Raw genomic sequence first — 20643 nt, 5'->3', positions numbered from 1 at the left:
TAAGCCTGCAGAGTTTACAGAATGCCTTCTGACTACAATCTTTGGCCTAGAAGATATGTCACCCACCTTTGTGGTGGAGAGAGCCCACAAATCTCTTCTAGGCCGGGGGATCCTCCACACCCCTTTCTCCTCTGTCTGCTGAACTACAGGGATAGAGATCGCATCCTGGCTGCAGCCCATGCTATGCAAGAGATAAAATATGAAAATACCAAGCTCTCCTTTTTTCCAGACTACTCCCAGGAGGGTCAACAACACTGCACATTCTTCACAGAAGGAGGCTCCAAGAAAAGGGAATTTGTTTTAAACGACTCTACCCTAGTAGGCTGAGAGTCACAGATGGCGACCACACTCGATTCTTTAAATCTCCTGAGGCTGCTTCTGCATGACTGGATACCCACTGAGGCCCTGTTTGTCACCCCACTTCACTACTATCATCTTCCTGCCTTTAGGATGCCAGCTGAGTACTGCATCTTTTAGCCTTACCATGTCCTGATTTAACTGAGAGATCCTGCATTTCACCTCCCTATACCTTATTGTTTCCTAATGGTACCCTATGCTCCCACATACGACCTTATTCACCCAATCCTGTGGTCCTATGCTCTCCTGACTATATTTATACATCGGGAGCTCCCGTGTTACTTTTATGTTCATTTGTTTTATTTTTGGCAAGGAACTTGCCCTGTCTTCTTTTGACTGCGAGGATACCACTGTTCTGCCCAGCAGCCCCCCCCCCCCTACTTGATGCTTCGATCCTCAGCAGACTGTATGTCCATGCTCAACAGAAGATCTCCTCAGGTTTTTTGGACATAGTATTACACTACTGCCTATTACTGTTCTAGTTACTGGGTATAGAACCTGTCTGCACCCTCCAAAGCTCCTGTGGTCGGTGTCAGGCAAAGGCAGGGAAGATACTTCGGTACCTATTGGGATGATGTTCTTGATGTATGTTTTAGTTTTAGTTATGGTTATAATTCTCATTTTTCTCATCCATGACTTATTCTGGTACTGGCTCCCTCGTTCTTTGCTGATCTTAAGATGTCCATTAGGGCTTTCCTATCCCATCCATACATATAAGATACTACACCAATGTAATAACTACACGTGATGTCACCGCGTTCAACATTCTATCTTGGAATGTTTGCAGGTTGAACTCCAAATTTAAATGAGCAGTTTTCTTTCGCTATCTTAAATCCCACTCCCCTCATATAATACTCCTTCAAGAGGCACAAATTACTGGCACTTAAGAAGCCATGGATCCAGAGAGCCTTTCACGCCTCCTACTCCACCTTTGCCCAGGGTGTGTTCGTGTTGATCAGCAAGTCTTTTCCCTGTGTGATTAAACATGTTCACACAGACCCCCAGGGCAAATATGTTGTGGTGGTGTTTACTTTATGAAGCCAACGGTATATCATTACCAGTGTGTGTATTCCTCTTCTCTTTTCCCCGGCGGTACTGTATGCTGTTCTGGAGAGGATCACCCCATATTGCCCCGTTAAATTGTTGCTCATGGGTAATTGGATTGACCCAATCCCCCCAAATATTTCTACACTGATTTAATTGCGTGGCTCAGGCAATGGGAGTTGCAGAGGTTTGGAGATGGAAGCACCCTACCACTAGATCCTACTCTTGCTTCTCATCCACATACAAAATGTCCTTTGCAAATCCGACCACTGGCGATGTTAGCACAACACGAACAGCCCCGGACTCTGATACCAGAAATTAAAATCTCCTTGGCTGAATGAGCTTTTTCCCTACCTGCTATTTTAGGTGCCTTTCGTCAATTTTATAGCTCTCTTTATTCTTACATTCTGCCTTTCAACTTTCGTCCCACAGACCTAGCTGCTTGGCTGGATCCTTTGGCTCTTGGTTGGCTATCGGATGAAGATCACGAGGCTTTGGTGAGGCCAATTACACCCAATGAGATCCTTATGCCGGTCAGATCTTTTCCTGCAGGGAAATCCCCAGGTCCAGACAACCTCCCAATTGAATTCTATTAGGCCCATGGGGACCTCCTTGCTCCCATTCTGGCCTCACTTTACTCTCAGTGCTTGATGGACAGAGCCCTTCCAGCTTCCAGGAGTCATGCTCATGTCTTGATTTACAAACCACCCAAAGACCCTACCTCCTGTGCCTCCTATAGGCCAATCGCCCTACTTAACACTTACTTTAAAATGCTTACCAAATTACTCACATTACGTATGCAACCCATCTTACCTACTGTCATTGAGACAGACCTGTGTATTGTTGAGTACTGTGGTGTAACTGAGTAGTGTTGAGTGTTGAAAACTGTGTTTGACTGAGAAGTAACTGTGTGCTGAGAAATTAGAGTCAGGTAGCTAGTTAACAATTAATCCCCATTAGATTAGTGGGTACGATGCCCGGCGGTGTGGAGATGCAACTCGGTGCACATCTTGTGGCATGTATGCGTTTCTCGATCATGCGAATACAGCTGCGCAAAATTTAAGCACGTTGCTTCCCTGGAAGCTCAGGTCCTGAATCTAGGGAAGCAACTGGTAACACTGAAAAGAATCTCCATACTAGAGGAGAGATGGGAATGTACCCGGCAGGGGCCATCACAGAGGTGGGTGGAGATACAAGGGTGCAGGCACCAGAGCAGAGCAGAGTAGTTGGGTGACTGTTAGGAAGGGTAGAGGAGAAAGAGTCAAGGAGGCCGGTCCTGGGCTGAAACATCCCAATAAATATGCCCTGCTGCGTGATGTTGGAGAAACCATTCAGGGACCAGCATTGCTGGTGCAGAGCGACGCCCCAAGCTGCCAGGGGAAGAACTCCTCCCATGAGGGCGGGAGCGAGGCTAAGGGAAAGGAAAAACAGATTCTAGTGGTAGGGGACTCCATTATTAGAAGAACAGAGAGGGCATTCTGTCACAAAGTCCGTTAGTGCCGAACAGTATGCTGTTTACCAGGTGCACGGGTTCGGCACATCACAGATCTGGTGGACAGTTTATTTGGTGGGGCTGGAGAGGACCCAGTTGTCATGGATGGTACACGTGGGTAACAATGACAAAGTTAGAGGAAGGTGGAGAGTCCTTAAAAATGATTTCAGGGACTTAGGAGCTAAATTGAGGAGTAGGAAATGCAAGGTAGTATTCTCAGAAATACTACCTGTACCTCGAGCCACGCCAGAGAGGCAGCGGGAGATTAGGGAAGGTAACAAGTGGCTGAAGAACTGGTGTAGAAAGAAGGTGTTCGGGTTCCTGGAGAATTGGGCGACTTTTCAGTCGGTTACCGGCTCTTTAGAAGTGACACACTGCACCTAAATGGGGAGGGTACAGCCGTACTGGGAGAGAAGATGGCCTAAAAGTTAGAGGGGCTTTTAAACTAGGTGATGGGGGGAAGGGTCCAGATGAAGAGCTAGCCAGCCGGGAACATAGTTCAGGAAGCAATATTGGGGGCATTAGTGGTAGGGGGACCAGAGATCCAAAACCCATGGTAGGTATGTTGACAAATCCAAAATGCAGCCTCATAATATCTAACAAGGGTATAATATGCGACCAAACAAAATTAAGAGGTTTGTATACTAATGCTAGAAGTCTGGCTAACAAGATGGGAGAACTATCGCAGAGATAGGGAGGGTAAAAAAGGGGGAGGGGTATGCCTTTATATCAAGAACGATGTGCTAGTGAATATGAGGGACGATATCACTAATGGAGCTAGGGAGGAGGTGGAATCCCTATTGGTAGAGCTTCAAAGGGAAGATACTAAGGGGAAAGTAATATTGAGCGTATGCTTTATGTCCCCCAACCAGAGGAAGGAGAGGGAGGCGGACCTCCTATCACAGCTTGGAATGGCAGCAAGGATGAGAAATTTCAATATAATGAGGGATTTCAATTATCCAGATATAGACTGGGCAGAAGGAACCGCATATTCGTCTAAGGCTCCCCATTTCCTAAATGTTTTGCAGGACAACTTCATGGGTCAGATGGTAAACGCACCAACGAGAAACAATGTGTTACTAGACCTACTAATTATGAATAATACAGACCTGATTGAGGATGTAGAAATGAGGGGCAACTTAGGAAACAATGACCATAGGTCAATTAGTTTCAGTATAAATCACAGAAATGGGAAACATGAGAAGGGTAATACACAGACACTAAACTTCAAAAGAACCAATTTCCCAAAACTGCGCTCTATGCTAGACGATAATAAACTGGATAGAAACCTGGGAACAAAGAACACTGGGGAAAAATTGGAATGCTTTTTGAAACATACTTAATAAAGTGTTTGGCCAGTGCATTCCGACAGGGAATATGTTTAAAAGAGCTCAAATAAATCCTGAGTGGCTAAACTCAAACGTAAAAATGCATATAAAAACAAAAGAAAACGCATTCAAGAAATACAAAAGATACAAAGCAGAGGGGTCATTGGCAGCATTCCAGCACTACAAAGAATGCAATAAGAAATGTAAGACAGGCAGCTAAGATGGAACACAAAAGGCACATAGTGGAAGAGAGTAAGAAAAACCCCAAGAAATGATTTATCTTTAAGTATATCAATAGTAAGAAAGTGAGGCCAGAAAATATTGGCCCCATAAAGGATGATGAAAGGAATCTGGCTATAAAAGACAGAGAGAAGGCAGAGGTTCTAAAATAATTCTTCTCCTCCTCAGTCTTCACAAAAGCTCAGTTGATCCCCGCTGAGCAGACAGGTGACAGGTTCATCTCCAGTCACTGTGCAGAGACAAACCTGTCAGAGTCCCGCTCTCCTATATGGGGAGATCAGATGAAAATGGACAGCCTGTCCATTTTCATCTGATCCCATCCAATCTGACCCCCTGGACAGATAGCGAACGTATCGCCATACGTTTGTTTTCAGCAGATCTTGCTGGATCGGATGCCAGGCGGGTGTCAGCGGACACATCTCCACTGACATCCACCTCCTCATAGAGGTCAATGGGTGGCCCGATCGTGTTCACCTGAAAAACATACAGTTGGACCCGATTGGTCCAATCGCGTGAATGGGGCCTTAACCGAAAGCTCTTCTTCTATGATTATAATTATTATCATTGATTTTATATTATATATTGTCTTTCTTCGTATATAAATGCTATATGGTTCTTGAAATGTTTTACATTTGTGTATATCATGTAGGATGTTGTAGGAATGTTTTACATAGGTGTATACCATGTAGGATTTTGTAGGAATGTTTTACATAAGTGTATAGGATGTTGTAGGAATGTTTTACATAGGTGTATGTGTGTATCATTCGATGGTAGAATTTAAGGGTAGGATGCTTTTTATTGTTCTTATTGTTCTTCTTTTTCTCCATAAAGATTCTGTCGCAATTTAAGTAAATATTGTGACCAAGGGGCTTGTAATCCCCTGGTAACAGTATTTAAGTAAAAAAATAAATAAATGCACATCTTTTTTGCATGTAAAAAAAAAAAGTGCATTTTTTATTTTTTTACATGGCAGCCTTTAAAGCATTGCTCCCACAATCAAGGTGCAATGTGGGGATCCTCTAGACAGTCAGTAAGCTGTCTACCTATACCTCCGATACAGGCAGGCTGGTCCTGAATGGCAGAAAGAATCAATAAACTACGAGGGCGCTCACCAGAATTGTAGTCTAATTTATTCACAGGAAACAGTTTTTAAATTGTGACAGCGGATGCAGGAAGAATTTTCCCTGCTCACTGTCACAAAGCGGGTAACGCTGGCGGCGGGAGTTGGGTCATTGGAGCATGTTACATGTTACACCCTAACTATGGGTGTAACATGCTCCTAAAGGCGAACTTAACTTTTAAAGTGTAGAGATGTAAAGAATAAAGGTTCAAAAAGCAGGTGACATAATAAATCTTGTCAAGTATATTGTAGAAGTTTAGGGAGCTGGTTGGAGGAAAATGGGACTCATTACACTTTCTTTCATGTTTTTTTATTCTTTTATTTTGAATATCTCCAAGTGCTTTTCTAGACATTATGCACTATAACAATACATTTTTATTATTTTTCTTAGTTTATGATCCCTAAAAATAATTTTATCAAAGGTAAATGATATTTGCTTACATATGAATGAAAGATTTCACATGCATTAGCTATTCTATTGAGCAGTAATAGGATGTTGGGTCTGCTTCAGGAAATAATGGGTATGATATAATTTCAAAATTGGTACTTTGTTGACTTGCAGGTTCTGAAGGGTGCAGCCACATGTTTCTATGCCTTCATCGGTTTTGACATCATTGCTACCACTGGAGAGGAAGCAAAGAGTCCCAACACCTCTATTCCATATGCTATCACAGCTTCACTGATTACCTGTCTGACAGCCTATGTTTCTGTAAGTATAACTCTTTTTTTTTTTTTATTCTATAGTATGACACCTTTATAATGTTTTGAAGTATATACGTGGAATAACATTTTTAGGAAGAATGAGTAACAAATAGAGCTATTAAAACATTTTTTTTAATGTTCATTGTTCAACTTAATAATATTTCTTATATAAATGTTCTATAGTTATTGATAAAAAAATTCTAATAAGAAAAAAAGTCCTTATGATGAAAAAAAAATGTATATTTATATACAATAAATGTATGAAGATTTGCCACCTTTATGCAAAATTCATTGTCCAAATAAGTAAAACTTTAAATAAATAAATTACCAGTTTTCCCTAATTATCTTTGTTTTTAGGCATACACTGAACAGGACTTTAACATGTGCAAATGATGGCATCTGTAATGGTGCTAGCATCTTAAATTGAGAGAAGTTTGGAAGTTCATAAGGCCCATCATACAGTTCAATATGTTACAATTTATTGACCTAATGTTTACCTTTAGCATGTAGGACGTCCATTACCAACTTAGGAAAGGATGCAAATGTTTTGTTATGCAGAAAAATGGATTTTCAATCCACACATCCATCCTTTGAGAAGCTTCTATTTGTACAATCTTTTAGCATTTTTACTACTTTGCCATGTTTGTTGTGTGAGATGTGTTTAAGTTGTAATCTTACTTTTGTTTTAGGTCAGTGTTATATTAACATTAATGGTTCCCTACAATATGATTGATTCAGAATCACCACTGATGGAGATGTTTGTAGCGCATGGATTCTATACTGCTAAGTTCATTGTTGCCATTGGATCTGTAGCTGGGCTTACAGTCAGCCTTTTTGGATCACTGTTTCCTATGCCCAGAGTCATTTATGCTATGTCTGGTGATGGGTTATTGTTCAGGTAAGTACTGGATGTGCAGACTAGTGCCTGTTATGAATAATTCATCTTTTCAAAAATGCATTCTGAACTTTTCCTTTTGTATTTTAGGTTTTTGTCCCATGTCAGCTCCTATACAGAAACTCCTGTGGTGGCTTGTATTGTCTCTGGATTCCTTGCAGCCCTTCTCTCTCTTTTGGTCAGTCTTCGGGACCTAATAGAAATGATGTCTATAGGAACTCTCTTAGCATACACCCTTGTTTCTGTGTGTGTACTTTTATTACGTTACCAGCCTGAAAGCGATATTGATGGTTTTGTCAAATTTCTGTCTGAGGAACACACCAAAAAGAAAGAAGGTATCCTTGCTGATTGTGAAAAGGAAGCCTGCTCTCCCATGAGTGATGGGGAAGAGTTTTCCAGTCCTGCCACTAACACATGTGGAGCAAAGAATCTGCCTTCTCTGGGAGACAATGAAATGCTGATTGGCAAATCTGATAAGACCAACTACAATGTAAACCATCCAAACTATGGAACAGTGGACATGACATCTGGAATTGAAGCTGATGGTTCTGAAAATATCTATCTTTTTAAGCTGAAAAAATTTATTGGACCAAGATATTATACAATGAGGATCCGTCTTGGCTTGCCTGGGAAAATGGATCGACCGACTGTTGCTACTGGTCGAACAGTGACCATCTGTGTCATGCTTCTGTTTGTTTTGTTGTTTATCTTTTGCTCCTTTATTATATTTGGTGCAGATTACGTGTATGATCACGAATGGTGGGCAGTCCTCCTGGTCATTTTGATGGTACTGCTAATCATTGCCCTGGTTTTTGTTATTCTTCAGCAACCAGAGAATCCCAAGAAGTTGCCTTACATGGCACCATGTGTGCCATTTGTTCCTGCATTTGCAATGATGGTCAATATTTATCTTATGCTTAAACTATCGGCTGTAACATGGATTCGATTTGCTGTCTGGTGCTTTGTGGGTAAGTTCTTCAGTGCTTTCAATATTTTGCTAATGTATACATTTGTATACATTGCACTGTTTTACCTGATAAAACCTTGTAAATTGCCTATCAGAGAACTTTGTGTGTGTGTGTGTGTGTGTGTGTGTGTGTGTTGGAGGATTACAATTTTCTTAAAATTCTATCATGTGCACTACAAAGACCCAAAAAATAAAAAATAAAAATCGCTCCACCTGCATTGAGGACAAACCGCCAAATGGCTGGCTTGCCATTTCACAGTTCCTACAGTGCATTGTGAAAGTATTCGGCCCCCTTGAACTTTGCGACCTTTTGCCACATTTCAGGCTTCAAACATAAAGATATAAAACTGTAATTTTTTGTGAAGAATCAACAACAAGTGGGACACAATCATGAAGTGGAACGAAATTTATTGGATATTTCAAACTTTTTTAACAAATAAAAAACTGAAAAATTGGGCGTGCAAAATTATTCAGCCCCCTTAAGTTAATACTTTGTAGCGCTACCTTTTGCTGCGATTACAGCTGTAAGTCGCTTGGGGTATGTCTCTATCAGTTTTGCACATAGAGAGACTGAAATTCTTGCCCATTCCTCCTTGCAAAACAGCTCGAGCTCAGTGAGGTTGGATGGAGAGAGTTTGTAAACAGCAGTTTTCAGTTCTTTCCAGAGATTCTCGATTGGATTCAGGTCTGGACTTTGACTTGGCCATTCTAACACCTGGATATGTTTATTTGTGAACTATTCAATTGTAGATTTTGCTTTATGTTTTGGATCATTGTCTTGTTGGAAGACAAATATCCATCCCAGTCTCAGGTCTTTTGCAGACTCCATCAGGTTTTCTTCCAGAATGGTCCTGTATCTGGCTCCATCCATATTCCCATCAATTTTAACCATCTCCCCTGTCCCTGCTGAAGAAAAGCAGGCCCAAACCATGATGCTGCCACCACCATGTTTGACAGTGGGGATGGTGTGTTCAGGGTGATGAGCTGTGTTGCTTTTACGCCAAACATAACATTTGCATTGTTGCCAAAAAGTTTGATTTTGGTTTCATCTGACCAGAGCACCTTCTTCCACATGTTTGGTGTGTCTCCCAGGTGGCTTGTGGCAAACTTTAAACGACACTTTTTATGGATATCTTTAAGAAATGGCTTTCTTCTTGCCACTCTTGCATAAAGGCCAAATTTGTGCAGTATATGACTGATTGTTGTCCTATGGACAGGGTCCTCCACCTCAGCTGTAGATCTCTGCAGTTCATCCAGAGTGATTATGGGCCTCTTGGCTGCATCTCTGATCAGTCTTCTCCTTGTATGAGCTGAAATTTTAGAGGGACGGCCAGGTCTTCGTAGATTTGTAGTGGTCTGATACTGCTTCCATTTCAATATAATCGCTTGCACAGTGCTCCTTGGGATGTTTAAAGCTTGGGAAATCTTTTTGTATCCAAATCCGGCTTTAAACTTCTCCACAACAGTATCTCGGACCTGCCTGGTGTGTTCCTTGTTCTTCATGATGCTCTCTGCACTTTAAATGGACCTCTGAGACTATCACAGTGCAGGTGCATTTATACGGAGACTTGATTACACACAGGTGGATTCTATTTATCATCATTAGTCATTTAGGTCAACATTGGACCATTCAGAGATCCTCACTGAACTTCTGGAGAGTTTGCTGCATTGAAAGTAAAGGGGCTGAATAATTTTGCACGTCCGATTTTTCAGTTTTTTATTTGTTAAAAAGGTTTGAAATATCCAATAAATTAAATAAATATTTGTTCCACTTCATGACTGTGTCCCACTTGTTTTTGATTCTTCACAAAAAATTACAGTTTTATATCTTTATGTTTGAAGCCTGAAATGTGGCAAAAGGTTACAAAGTTCTTTTTATGGTATTTGGCCACCCCTGTGATTTTAATTTTTGTTGTGCTATAAACAAAAAAATGCAGCAATTTTGAAAAAAACAATATTTTTTTCCTTCTGCTATATAACATTCCCAATAAAAAAAAAATAAAAAATTAAATGTTTTCATAATTTTAGGCCAATTTTAATTCTGCTACATATTATGGGTAAAAAAAAAAAATCCCAATAAGTGTATATTGATTGGTTAGGGCAAAAGTTATTGCTTCTACAAACTAGGGGAAATATTTATGTCATTTTTTTTTTTTTTACTAGTAATGGCTGCATTTAGCGATTTTTAGCGGGACTGCAACATTGTGGTGGACAGATCGGACACTTCACTGACATTTTTGACACTTTTGTGGGGGGGGGGGGGGGGGGCAGTGACATTACTACAGTGATTAGTGCTAGAAATATGCACGATTACTGTACTAATGACACTGGCAGGGGTGATCAAAGGGTTAAATGTGTCTCTAGGGGGTGCTTTCTAACTATGTGGGGGGGGGGTTTGGCTTGCTGCATGAACACAGAGACCTGTGTTGCTAAATAGGAGGAACACAGGATCCCTGTGTTCATAACTGACAGAACAGTGGCCTGCCATGTCTACAACAGCAGACTGCCATTCTGTCTTCACAGGGAGCGATCGTGAGTGCCCAGCGACCCCACTGATCAGCTTCCCCTGTGGCAAATGGGCACGCTTGTGTGCCCCCGCTAGAGTTCCCGTGAAGTAACGTACAGGTACGTCATTTTGAGGGACAGAGCCGACCTGCTGCAGTAAAACTGGTCATCAAGTGGTTAACCATCATTAAAATCACTCCTCCTGAAAAAACTATAATTTCAATTTTTTTTTTTTGCATTAATACATGTCCCCTAGTGCAGTACCCGGACCCCCATACCCCTTTTATGGCCAATTACTTCCATATAAGCCTTCAAAATTGACACTTTTGGTTTGTCATGTTCAGCTCCCATAGACTTTAATAGAGTTCGCTGTTTGGGGCAGAACATTTCCCCTGTTTGAGAGTTCTACTGCAACCCGAACATTGGGGTGTTCAGCCCATCTCTATTAAAGTGGTAGTAAACTATACTGTAATAAGGCTTACCTGTAGGCACTGTGAATATCTCCTAAACCGGCACAGTTTAGGAGTGCAGAGTGCATGCAGTCCTTGACATCACCGGCGCATGCGCTCTGAAGTTTTGGCTTATGGTGCCGGACCTTCAGAACCGGTGCTAGAAAAACGAAGCATGTGCAGTGACATTGCGGTGCTGGAGGGCTTCGTTCTCAGGTAAGTCTATCATAATGTGCTAGAATGCAATGCATACTAGCACATTATGACATTGCCTTGCAGGGATTTTTTTTTTCTATCACCTGCGGTTTACTACCGCTTTAAGTGGGCATTTCCTTACTTCTCATCTGTATAAGAGGGCACAACTTTACTGACTACCAATGTAAGCAGCTTTCTTCCTTCTGATCACCAATGTAATGGACCATTCTCCCCAAATGATTGCCAATGTAAGGACAATTCTTCTCACTGGCCAGTAGCGTAAGTGGTATTCTTTTGAATGAGCAAAAATTTAAATGGGCACTTCTCTACTAGCCACTAGTGTAAGGTGCATTCTTTCCAATGACCACCAATAAAAGTAGGCACTTCTCCACAGACCACTAATGTAAGCTGCCCTTCCACCTCTGCCTACCAATTAAAGCTGAAACGTTTTCACTGCCCTAAAATGCAAGGGGGCATTTACCCACTGATAACCAGTGTAAGGGAGCACTTCACCACTAGCCACCAGTAAGGAGGACTCTTCGTTCTGATCACCAGTGGAGGGGCCGGTCTTCCCGCTGACCACCAATGTAATAGGCAATCTTTCTACTAACCACCAACATAAATGGGCATTCTTCCCACTGACCATAAATGTAAGGGGGCAATCTTTCAGCTGACCACCAATGTAATGGGTGATTCTCCCCACTAACCCCCAATGCAATTGTGCATTCTTCTCACTGACCACAAACATGAGGGACAATCTTACCAATAATTATCAACATAAGTGGGCACTTCTCAATTGGCCAGTAATAAAAAAAGGACAGTTCTTCCTCTGAAATTAAGTGCAAGCTGCACCTTTTCCAGTGCCCACCAATGTAAAGGTCAAACTTTCCTCTGGCTGCCAATGTAATAAGGCATTCTTCCCACTGTTTACCAATGCATTAGGGCATTCTTTCCAATACCCATCACTTTAGGGGGGCACTTCTCCACTCCCCATTTTCCACTGTCTACCAATATAAGGGGGTACTTCAACACTGATCACCGGTGCAAGAGGACACATGTACCTCAACACTGACCACCAATGCAAGAGGGCACATCTTCCCTGTAAGGGTAACCTGCTTCTCAGCACAAGTGCAAGAGGGCACTTGCCTCCTGACTACCAAAGTGATCAACAATCTAAATCTGGCCATACACAGAGCAAATTGTGTCGCTTCCTGATAAACCAGCCAAAATGCACTCTGTGAGTGGCTCTGTGGGCATCGTTCCACCCAAGATCATCCCACTCGACACCTTTTAATAGAAAAATAGAAGGAAGTGGGCAGAGTCCAATCAGATGTAGACATCATTATCCATTTGCCGACCTGGGAGTGTATATCCTTTCTTTGAAGTTATAAACCGGGGTTATGGCAGCAGCTAGCTTTTTTTTACTTAGGGGGTCAGCTTTCAGATAAATGTCATCCCGGGAGCAGATTCGCCAGGGAATCACTTTTATAAACACCGAAGTGCCCCCTCTCACTGCTTCCTGGTCTTTTCCGAGCTTAACAGAGCCGTAACCAATCCAATGTGGCCGATGGCTAGGCAAGAAGCCATGTGAGGGCAAGATAGCCCCCACTTGGCTCTATGCCCTTGGAGGCCCAGAGCTACCTCCAACGTCACTTTCGGTTCTTTGCATTATTACAAAGACATGATTTTTTTTTTTTAAGTCAAAGTATCAAAATATTAGATTTTTCTTTTGCTTTTAAGGGTAAATGAGAGATCTGGGGTATTTTTGACCCCAGATCTCTCAATAAAGAATACCTGTCTTGTTTATTTATATTACAAAGGATGTTTACATTTCTTGTAATAGGTATAAAAGTGATCAAAATAAATAAAAATAAAGGGACGGTGACAAATTAAAAAATAAAAAGTAAAATAAATAAGGAAATATTTTAACCGCCTCGTCTCTCTGTGCTCGTGTGCAGAAGCGGAAACATACATAAGCCACACCCACATATGTAAGCAGTGATCGACCACACATGTGATCGTTAGAGCGAGAGTAAGAATTTTAGCACAGGACCTCCTCTGTAACTCTAAACAGGTAACCTGTAGAAATTTTAAAAGCGTCGCCTATGGAGATTTTTAGTGTGCACAATTTTAAAGTATGACATGTTAGGTTTCTATTTACTCGGCGTAACATCATCTTTCACATTATACAAAAAAATTGGGCTAATTTTACAGTTTTTTTTTTCTCAAGTGTATTTTTTCCCAAAAATTGCATTGGAAAGACTGGTGCGCAAATACATGTGACATAAAATATTGCAACGGCTGCCATTTTATTCTCTAGCAATAAATACTGATTTTTGCTCATAAACAACAGATGTCAGAAAAAAGCCTGGTCTTAAAATAGTTAAGTTTTCAGAATACAATAGCCATAGCAGAAGATTTGACCCCCTGCGTTGTTTATGAAGAAATCTGTTGGCATTTTCATTTACTTTCACGTTAAAAAATGGTAAAGATGACAAATAGAGAGGGAGAATCTCCCTAACAGGACACAGACAGCAATAAAAATTGAAAAGTATTCTAACCCCTCCCCACTCTATCAAAAAAAAAAGTTTTACAACCACTTAAATGTTCAAATTGATTTCATCTTATGTGTACAATAAATTGCTACTTTTATTTAGCAAAACATTCCTCAAGTTGATTATAATTCTCAAGCTACATACCCTCAATTTATCTTTCTCAGTAATTACCCTGTGACAACCAAATAGTAGAATCAGCATGCAGAAAGGATTTGGAGTGCTTAAGGACAGATGTTGTTCACTTTCTGTGGGTCACATTAACCTCTTGCCGACCACCTGCCGCAGTTATACCATACCTATGCGGCGGTCTGCGGGAGTGATCCTGGGGGCGTGCACGTGCGCCCACACGCCAGCGGGGAAGCCGATCCACGGGGCCGGCTGCCGCAATTGCCGCCGGGCACCCGCGATCGCCCCCCGTGAAGAGAGAATGGTGGTCTGCTGTTGTAAACACAGCAGACTGTTGTTCTCTCTGGAATCAATACAGAGCTCCTGTGTTCCTCCTATTTAGAAACACAGGTCTCTGTGTTTTTCACAAGCCCACCCCCCCCCACAGTTAGAAAACACCCCCTAGGCTCACACTTAACCCTTTGATCCCCCTCAGTTAATCCCTTCCCTTCCAGTGTCATTATTACAGTAACAGTGCATATTTTTAGCACTGATTACTGTAGTAATGTCACTGGTCCCCCCAAAAGTGTCAAAAATGTCAGTTAGGGGTCTGATCTGTCCGCCGCAATGTCGCAGTGCAGCTAAAAATCGCTGATCGCCACCATTACTAGTAAATAAATAAATAAATAAATAAAAATGACATAAATCTTTCCCCTAGTTTGTAGATGCGATTACTTTTGCACAAACCAATCAAAATACGCTTATTGGGATTTTGTTTTACCAAAAATATGTAGCAGAATACAAATTGGCCTAAAATGATTGAAAAATAAAATAAAATTTTTGGGGAATGTTATATAGCGTAATGTGTAAAGTATTGTTTTTTTTTTTTTTCCAAAATTGTCGCTTTTTTTGTTTATAGCGCAAAAAATAAAAATCTCACATGTGATCAAATATCACCAAAAAAAAAGCTCTATTTGTGGGGAAAAAAGGATATCAATTTTGTTTGGGTACAGCATCGCACGATTGCGCAATTGTCCAATGTCGAATCACAAAAAATGGTCTGATCGTTAGGGGGGAAAATCTTCTGGTCCAGAAGTGGTTAAAGAGGAGCTGCAGTCTGCTCACATGGTTTATAATAAAACATATTTGCCATTCTGATGCTTCCCTCCAACCACTTTGCATATTATTTTATATATACTGTGATTCTGTACTTGCCAAATATGGTGCAAAAATCTCCCTCCACTAAGTCTGGCTGCAGCCATTTAATCTGTGGGCAGCTGAAGCTGCTGCCTGTTCACTTCCTGGATTTACACACAGAGCTACACACGCGCGCACACACACAAACAGACAGACAGACACACTCAAACCGCTGCTTGCCTGCACATTTCTCCTCTCTTGATGAATATTCATGGATCTCTGCAGTCTCCTGTTATCTCCACCCTCATCCAGCCCCCTCCAGCTCTGCAGCTCTCATAGGCTCTCCTATGACTAATCCCTCCCTCCCTTGCTGGCAAACTCTCACGGGAGGGAGAGCTGTACATGATGTCATTAGCCTAGGCTTATTACCAGACAAGAAAGAGGAAGTTGGCTGTATAAGGTATTTACTGGCAGAAAAAAAAATGTTTTACTATCCAAAGTTAAAACAACAAGGGCAGAAGATTTAATAGATAGAAAGAAAAAAAAATGACTGAAGAGCCGCTTTAGGTGGTAGCTGAGTAGTTACATCACTTGTGACATTTAGTAGTTGTTTAGAGATTACGTGACCTGCTTAATTCTTGGAGTCTCTTAAATCCTGTAAATGCCACAGACTGGCAGTTAATAATGGACCCTGATATCAGAGAATTGTAGGATAAGAGCAATCATATAATACTGTAATTCCATCATGTAACCTAAAGAAGATATTAGAAGTTCTGTGATTAGTATGAATTCACAGTCCAGAGCCCTTTGCTTTTACATGGTTGTCAAAATCTTGAAAAATCCTTATATGTAATAGCTGGTGTGGATACATCATTCTACGGTAGATCTATATGTGACTCCAGTCCTGTTTACATACCGTATTTCTACTAGGGCAACACATTAGCAGAAGATGGCTATACTAATGCATGTCACACTAAGATCAAAGGCTTTATAGTTTAAATTTGGTTGCTCTTTGTACCCCGTGGAGCAGAGGACACCTTGTAAAGGGCACAGATGTCTCTATTACATCTCTTCTGGTTGTATTAATTTCAGGCTCACAGGTGTGGATAGCAATTAAATATGCAGCTCTCTGCTGTAAGCATTTTATCTCCTTAAGACTTTGGCTTGCAGCTGTGAATAATAAAGCATGCATATAAAATGTTGCATGAAAGAGACACACACGTAACAAGCAAATAATACATACATTTTCAGTTACTGTAAAATAATTATCAAATCACCTGCTTATGTAGCCAAGGACTCATAAAACAGGGTTCACCAGAGCAGATAGTTGGAATTTTAATTTGGCTTACACATGCCAGAGCTCACCATGACTGGAACAGGCTTCATTAAATTTCTATGAGCTAACTTTGCTCACATACCATCTGGCACTGCGAGACCACAGGCTTCTCTGCACATCAAGAGATTTCTATACCCCTCATCATGCATATTTCATTTCTGAAGCTGTTAGTGATAAAATAATTTAGTATCACAATGAACAATATAATCCTGATGTAGCCAAATATCATGATGGCTGTTTATCATTAGCAAGCAAGCAAGCATATGTACCTCTAGTACAAAAACACAGTTTTGTAAAATGAAAACGTGAGAAGCGAAATGAGAAGTGGTTGGGTTCTTCGGGTTAATTTGCTGTTGTACTTTCACAGTTCATTGTCTGGACATCTTCCCGAGGCTCATTCATTTAACATGTATGCAGTAACCAGACACCAAAGGAGTTTCCTTCTATGTGACAACATTTAACAGGTTGAGGGCCAGTAGGATTTTTGTGGGTACATATTACTGGATGAATTCTCCTGAACGTTCTGAAAAGAGATATGGCCCTAAAAGACCAATAGGAAAATCATATCGGAGCTCTTTGGGCCTCCAAGTAGCATTACCCAATACTGAAGCCTGTGTCCAGCTACACTAGTGGCCTATAGTGGGGTACCAATTCTTTAAGTTGCAACTTTTATCAATTACCAATTTTTATTTTAACCTAAGCATTTGCCAGACTATATTTTCTATACTCTATGAAAACAATACTAATCTGTCTTTTAAAGAGGAAGTAAACCCTCCTATGTAACTTGTACATATAGGTAAGCCTATGATAAGGCTTACCTATAGGTACTGTAAATATCTCCTAAACATGTACCGTTTAGGAGATATTTACCTTACATGCAGCCAGTGACGTCACTGGCGCATGCACTCTGAAGGAACGGCTGCTGGTGCCGTTCCTTCAGAGCCCCGTGCCGTGACTGTCGGCTCCCGCGCGCGTGTGCGGGAGTGACGTCACCGCGGCTCCGGCCATTTAGATGGCCAGATGCCGCGATCCCGGAAGACAGGCGACTGGACAGGTAAGCGGGCGGCACGGCGGGGGCTCGTTCTAAGGTAAGTATTTCATAATGAGCTAGTATGCGGTGCATACTAGCTCATTATGTGTTTCTCTTTCAGGTTGCAAAAAAAATAAAAAATTGTATGGGTTTACAACCTCTTTAACAAAGTCATGTATGTGAGAGCTTTTTTTACGTTATTCAACCTATGACACCTTCTTCCATGCATATCAAGCTAAGTGCAAGCAAAACCAGTGGTGTGACGTCTAACCATCACAAAATTCTCTCTGAATGTCAGTATTTGGTGTTGACACGGCCATCCAAACCCAGACTGCAGAAATTTCAGGGAAGGTGTGGCAGGCTGGCCATTGGTTCAACAAAATTCTTTGTTATATAATTTTGCACTAAATATATATATATGTGGGAGGCATTGCGAAAGTGGCCACGAATGACTATTCCTGGCCATCTTTCGGGACAGAGGACTGACAGATAGGCATTGCCCTTGCATCTGATGTATGTCACATGCCAGAGAAGTCCTCTGACATAACAGTGCATGCAGGCCTGAATGTAATAGTTGCTGTCTGGACCCAAACAAATTGTATTTAAGTTATTCCTTTGCATGAGAAAGACTAATAGTCTTTTCTTTACTCTTTTTATAATAATCTGACTATAAAATAAAAAGAAATGGAATGGAACATGCTGGGAAAGACATATCTTTGCGCTCTTGGGCACATTAAATACCTGTCTAAATGTAAAACAAAGTGGCAGTCGGTTTGAACTGTAATTTCTAATTAATATTAGAAGATGAAAACAAAGGTCTGATTTCTTTTCATTGTCATTGGTTTTCACATTAGAAAATTGGTAGTGAGTTCCTAAGGTCAATGAAGAAAAAGAATTGGCTGCACTCCAGATGAGGTCAAAATCCAGATTTATTGACTGGACATCCCAACGTGACAAAAGTGACAAGGTAGACGCGTCTCACACACTACAATGTGGGCTTAATCATTACTAATGATTAAGCACACATTGTATGGATTTTGACCTCATCTGGAGTGCAGCCAATTCTTTTTCTTCATTGATTATCCACGGAGGCGAGCCAGGGCATGCACCGGTGTGTCATCAGGCTTTTATACCACCTTGAGCAGTGAGTTCCTTTTCTTTGATTGCAGTTCCTAAGGTCAATGCCTGTCTGGGAACAATAATACATAATTAAAAGAACTGTAGAAGACCCAGTGATTTGAGTGGTCACTACTAAAGGTCTAATTTCTGAGAAGTACGCCCAACTATTAGATAAAATTCTTAAATCTCTATTGCTTAGTAGCAGGAGGCAGAAAACAGACCTGGGGCCCATTTTAGGCAATATCTGTTAGTAAGCAGAGCTGGTATCACTTTTGCCCATGCATAAAATAATCATCATTCTCCACATTTTCCCTGAATTCCTACATATGAGACAATCCTCACTGCAGGAGATGTAGTAACTCTCAAGGGAATCTTAACCATTTTCTCTGGTGGTGGTGCAAACTATGGATATACTGGGGGTAATCAAAAGACCTTTTAAGGGTTTATCTACTGGTGGAACCACTCACCTGTAATCTAGGCTACTATGATACTTCACTTATGGATGACTTTTTGTTGCTCGCAGGATGCTAGCACCAAAATGTATATCGGTATCGGTCCCCTCTGTGGAGGAATGGGTAAGAGAATTAAATAGATGTTTTTTATTTAAAAAAAATAACTAATTCTCACAAAATGCAATGCATACATTTGATTATATTTGGTCTCTTTGGACAGATCTGATGTGTCCCTCCCTTGCCTAAAATTGGAGTTGCTTGATCCTTTCTCAGAAATACTACATTTTACTGTATGCTGTACCATATTCTGTGCCCACTAGTGTCAAATCCCAGTGCCATCAGCTGTATGTTATTTTCTCTTTTTTTCCCCCTGTTCTGTGTGGCAGATTGTCTCCCTGTGTACTCTACAAAAGGTTTTACTAAAAAATAAATAAATAGGTAGAATTAACCAAAGTGTTGGAATTCCTCTCACTTGTCTGGTAGGGTACCATTAAATATGTAGTTGGAGAACATTTGTGATGGTGTATGTGTGTATAGCTAAAACCTTTCTTTTTTCATTTTGCATAGAGTAGGGAAGAGTTAAAACTCCTAGGGTTATATTTTTTGCTGCCTGTGTCCTACTGGGGAAATTTCCCTTTACTTCCTATCTTGGAGAAGTAACAGAAAGTAAAAGGAAATTTCCCAAAAGTGAGAGGAATTCCCATCATACAGTTGTCGCCAGTTTTCCCAAGTGAAAAAATTCTCTCACCTCACCTTCATACGATTGAAAATTGCTGGCTTTATCTACTTGCTGCAATAATATATAGACCTATTTTGTTTGTGCTTCTGTAGGTTTGCTGATATATTTTGGCTATGGAATGTGGAACAGCACCCTGGAAATCAGTGCAAGGGAAGAAGTACTCCATCAGAGCACATACCAGCGATATGATGTTGATGACACCTTTTCAGTCGATGATGGCGAATCTTATGCTCCAGAAGAAGACAAATCCCAAGATTGGGGAAATGCAGAAACAAAAGGCTACTATTATCAGCAGGCAGCGGAAGCACAGGACACCAATCGGACAAACACCAGATCTAAAACTAAAGGAAAACATAAGCAGGACTTTGATGCACTGATTGCCAATGAGGAGTTGGACTACCCTGAGGAATAAACACATTGCATTTATCATCCACAACTGTGGCCTACAGTACAAGGATTTCTTGGGCCCTACATAGGGCTTTCTCTATCTCACACAGTGTACTGCTAAGTTGTAAACAAGTGTTTAACAGTTTGCTGATTTTCATACCTGTTTGGCTTAAATTATCTGGCATAAATTATCTTATATTAACTTATTATTATTTTAAAGTTGTTACAGTGAACTGAAATATAAATTAAAATGTTTTTTTTTTTTTTTTGTTCTTATGTATGCTGTTTGGATCTGGCTGTTAAATTTGGGCAAATGATATAATGGCAATATTGCACTGACATTTTATTACTTATATACAGGTATCTTTATAAGAAAATGCTTCTGAGTAATCCATGTAGACCAAGCAGAGCAGCATAAAAAGAAAATGTAAGGATGAGTGACGGTGAGGTTTGTTTACTTTAAACATCCAATCATCTATAGGGCAAAAA

At 40.8% G+C, this 20643-nt stretch overlaps 1 protein-coding gene across 1 annotated transcript in view; it reads left to right on the top strand.

The window, feature by feature from the left end:
- The window catches only part of SLC7A14 (solute carrier family 7 member 14), a 107823-nt gene extending 87407 nt beyond the window's left edge, over positions 1 to 20416 (top strand). The window contains exons 5-8 of the mRNA XM_082251952.1: positions 6144 to 6290; positions 6973 to 7181; positions 7269 to 8146; positions 19860 to 20416. Coding sequence (XP_082108078.1) covers positions 6144 to 6290; positions 6973 to 7181; positions 7269 to 8146; positions 19860 to 20179 — 1554 coding nt within the window. The 3' untranslated portion in view covers positions 20180 to 20416. The remainder of the gene's footprint in view (positions 1 to 6143; positions 6291 to 6972; positions 7182 to 7268; positions 8147 to 19859) is intronic.
- The last annotated feature ends 227 nt before the right edge of the window (positions 20417 to 20643 follow it).

Source organism: Pelophylax lessonae, assembly GCF_965119305.1.
Source record: "Pelophylax lessonae genome assembly, chromosome: 3".
Classification (NCBI taxonomy): domain Eukaryota; kingdom Metazoa; phylum Chordata; class Amphibia; order Anura; family Ranidae; genus Pelophylax; species Pelophylax lessonae.
The sequence above is the reverse complement of the archived record's forward strand: the minus strand, read 5'-3'. Positions and strand labels throughout refer to the sequence as shown.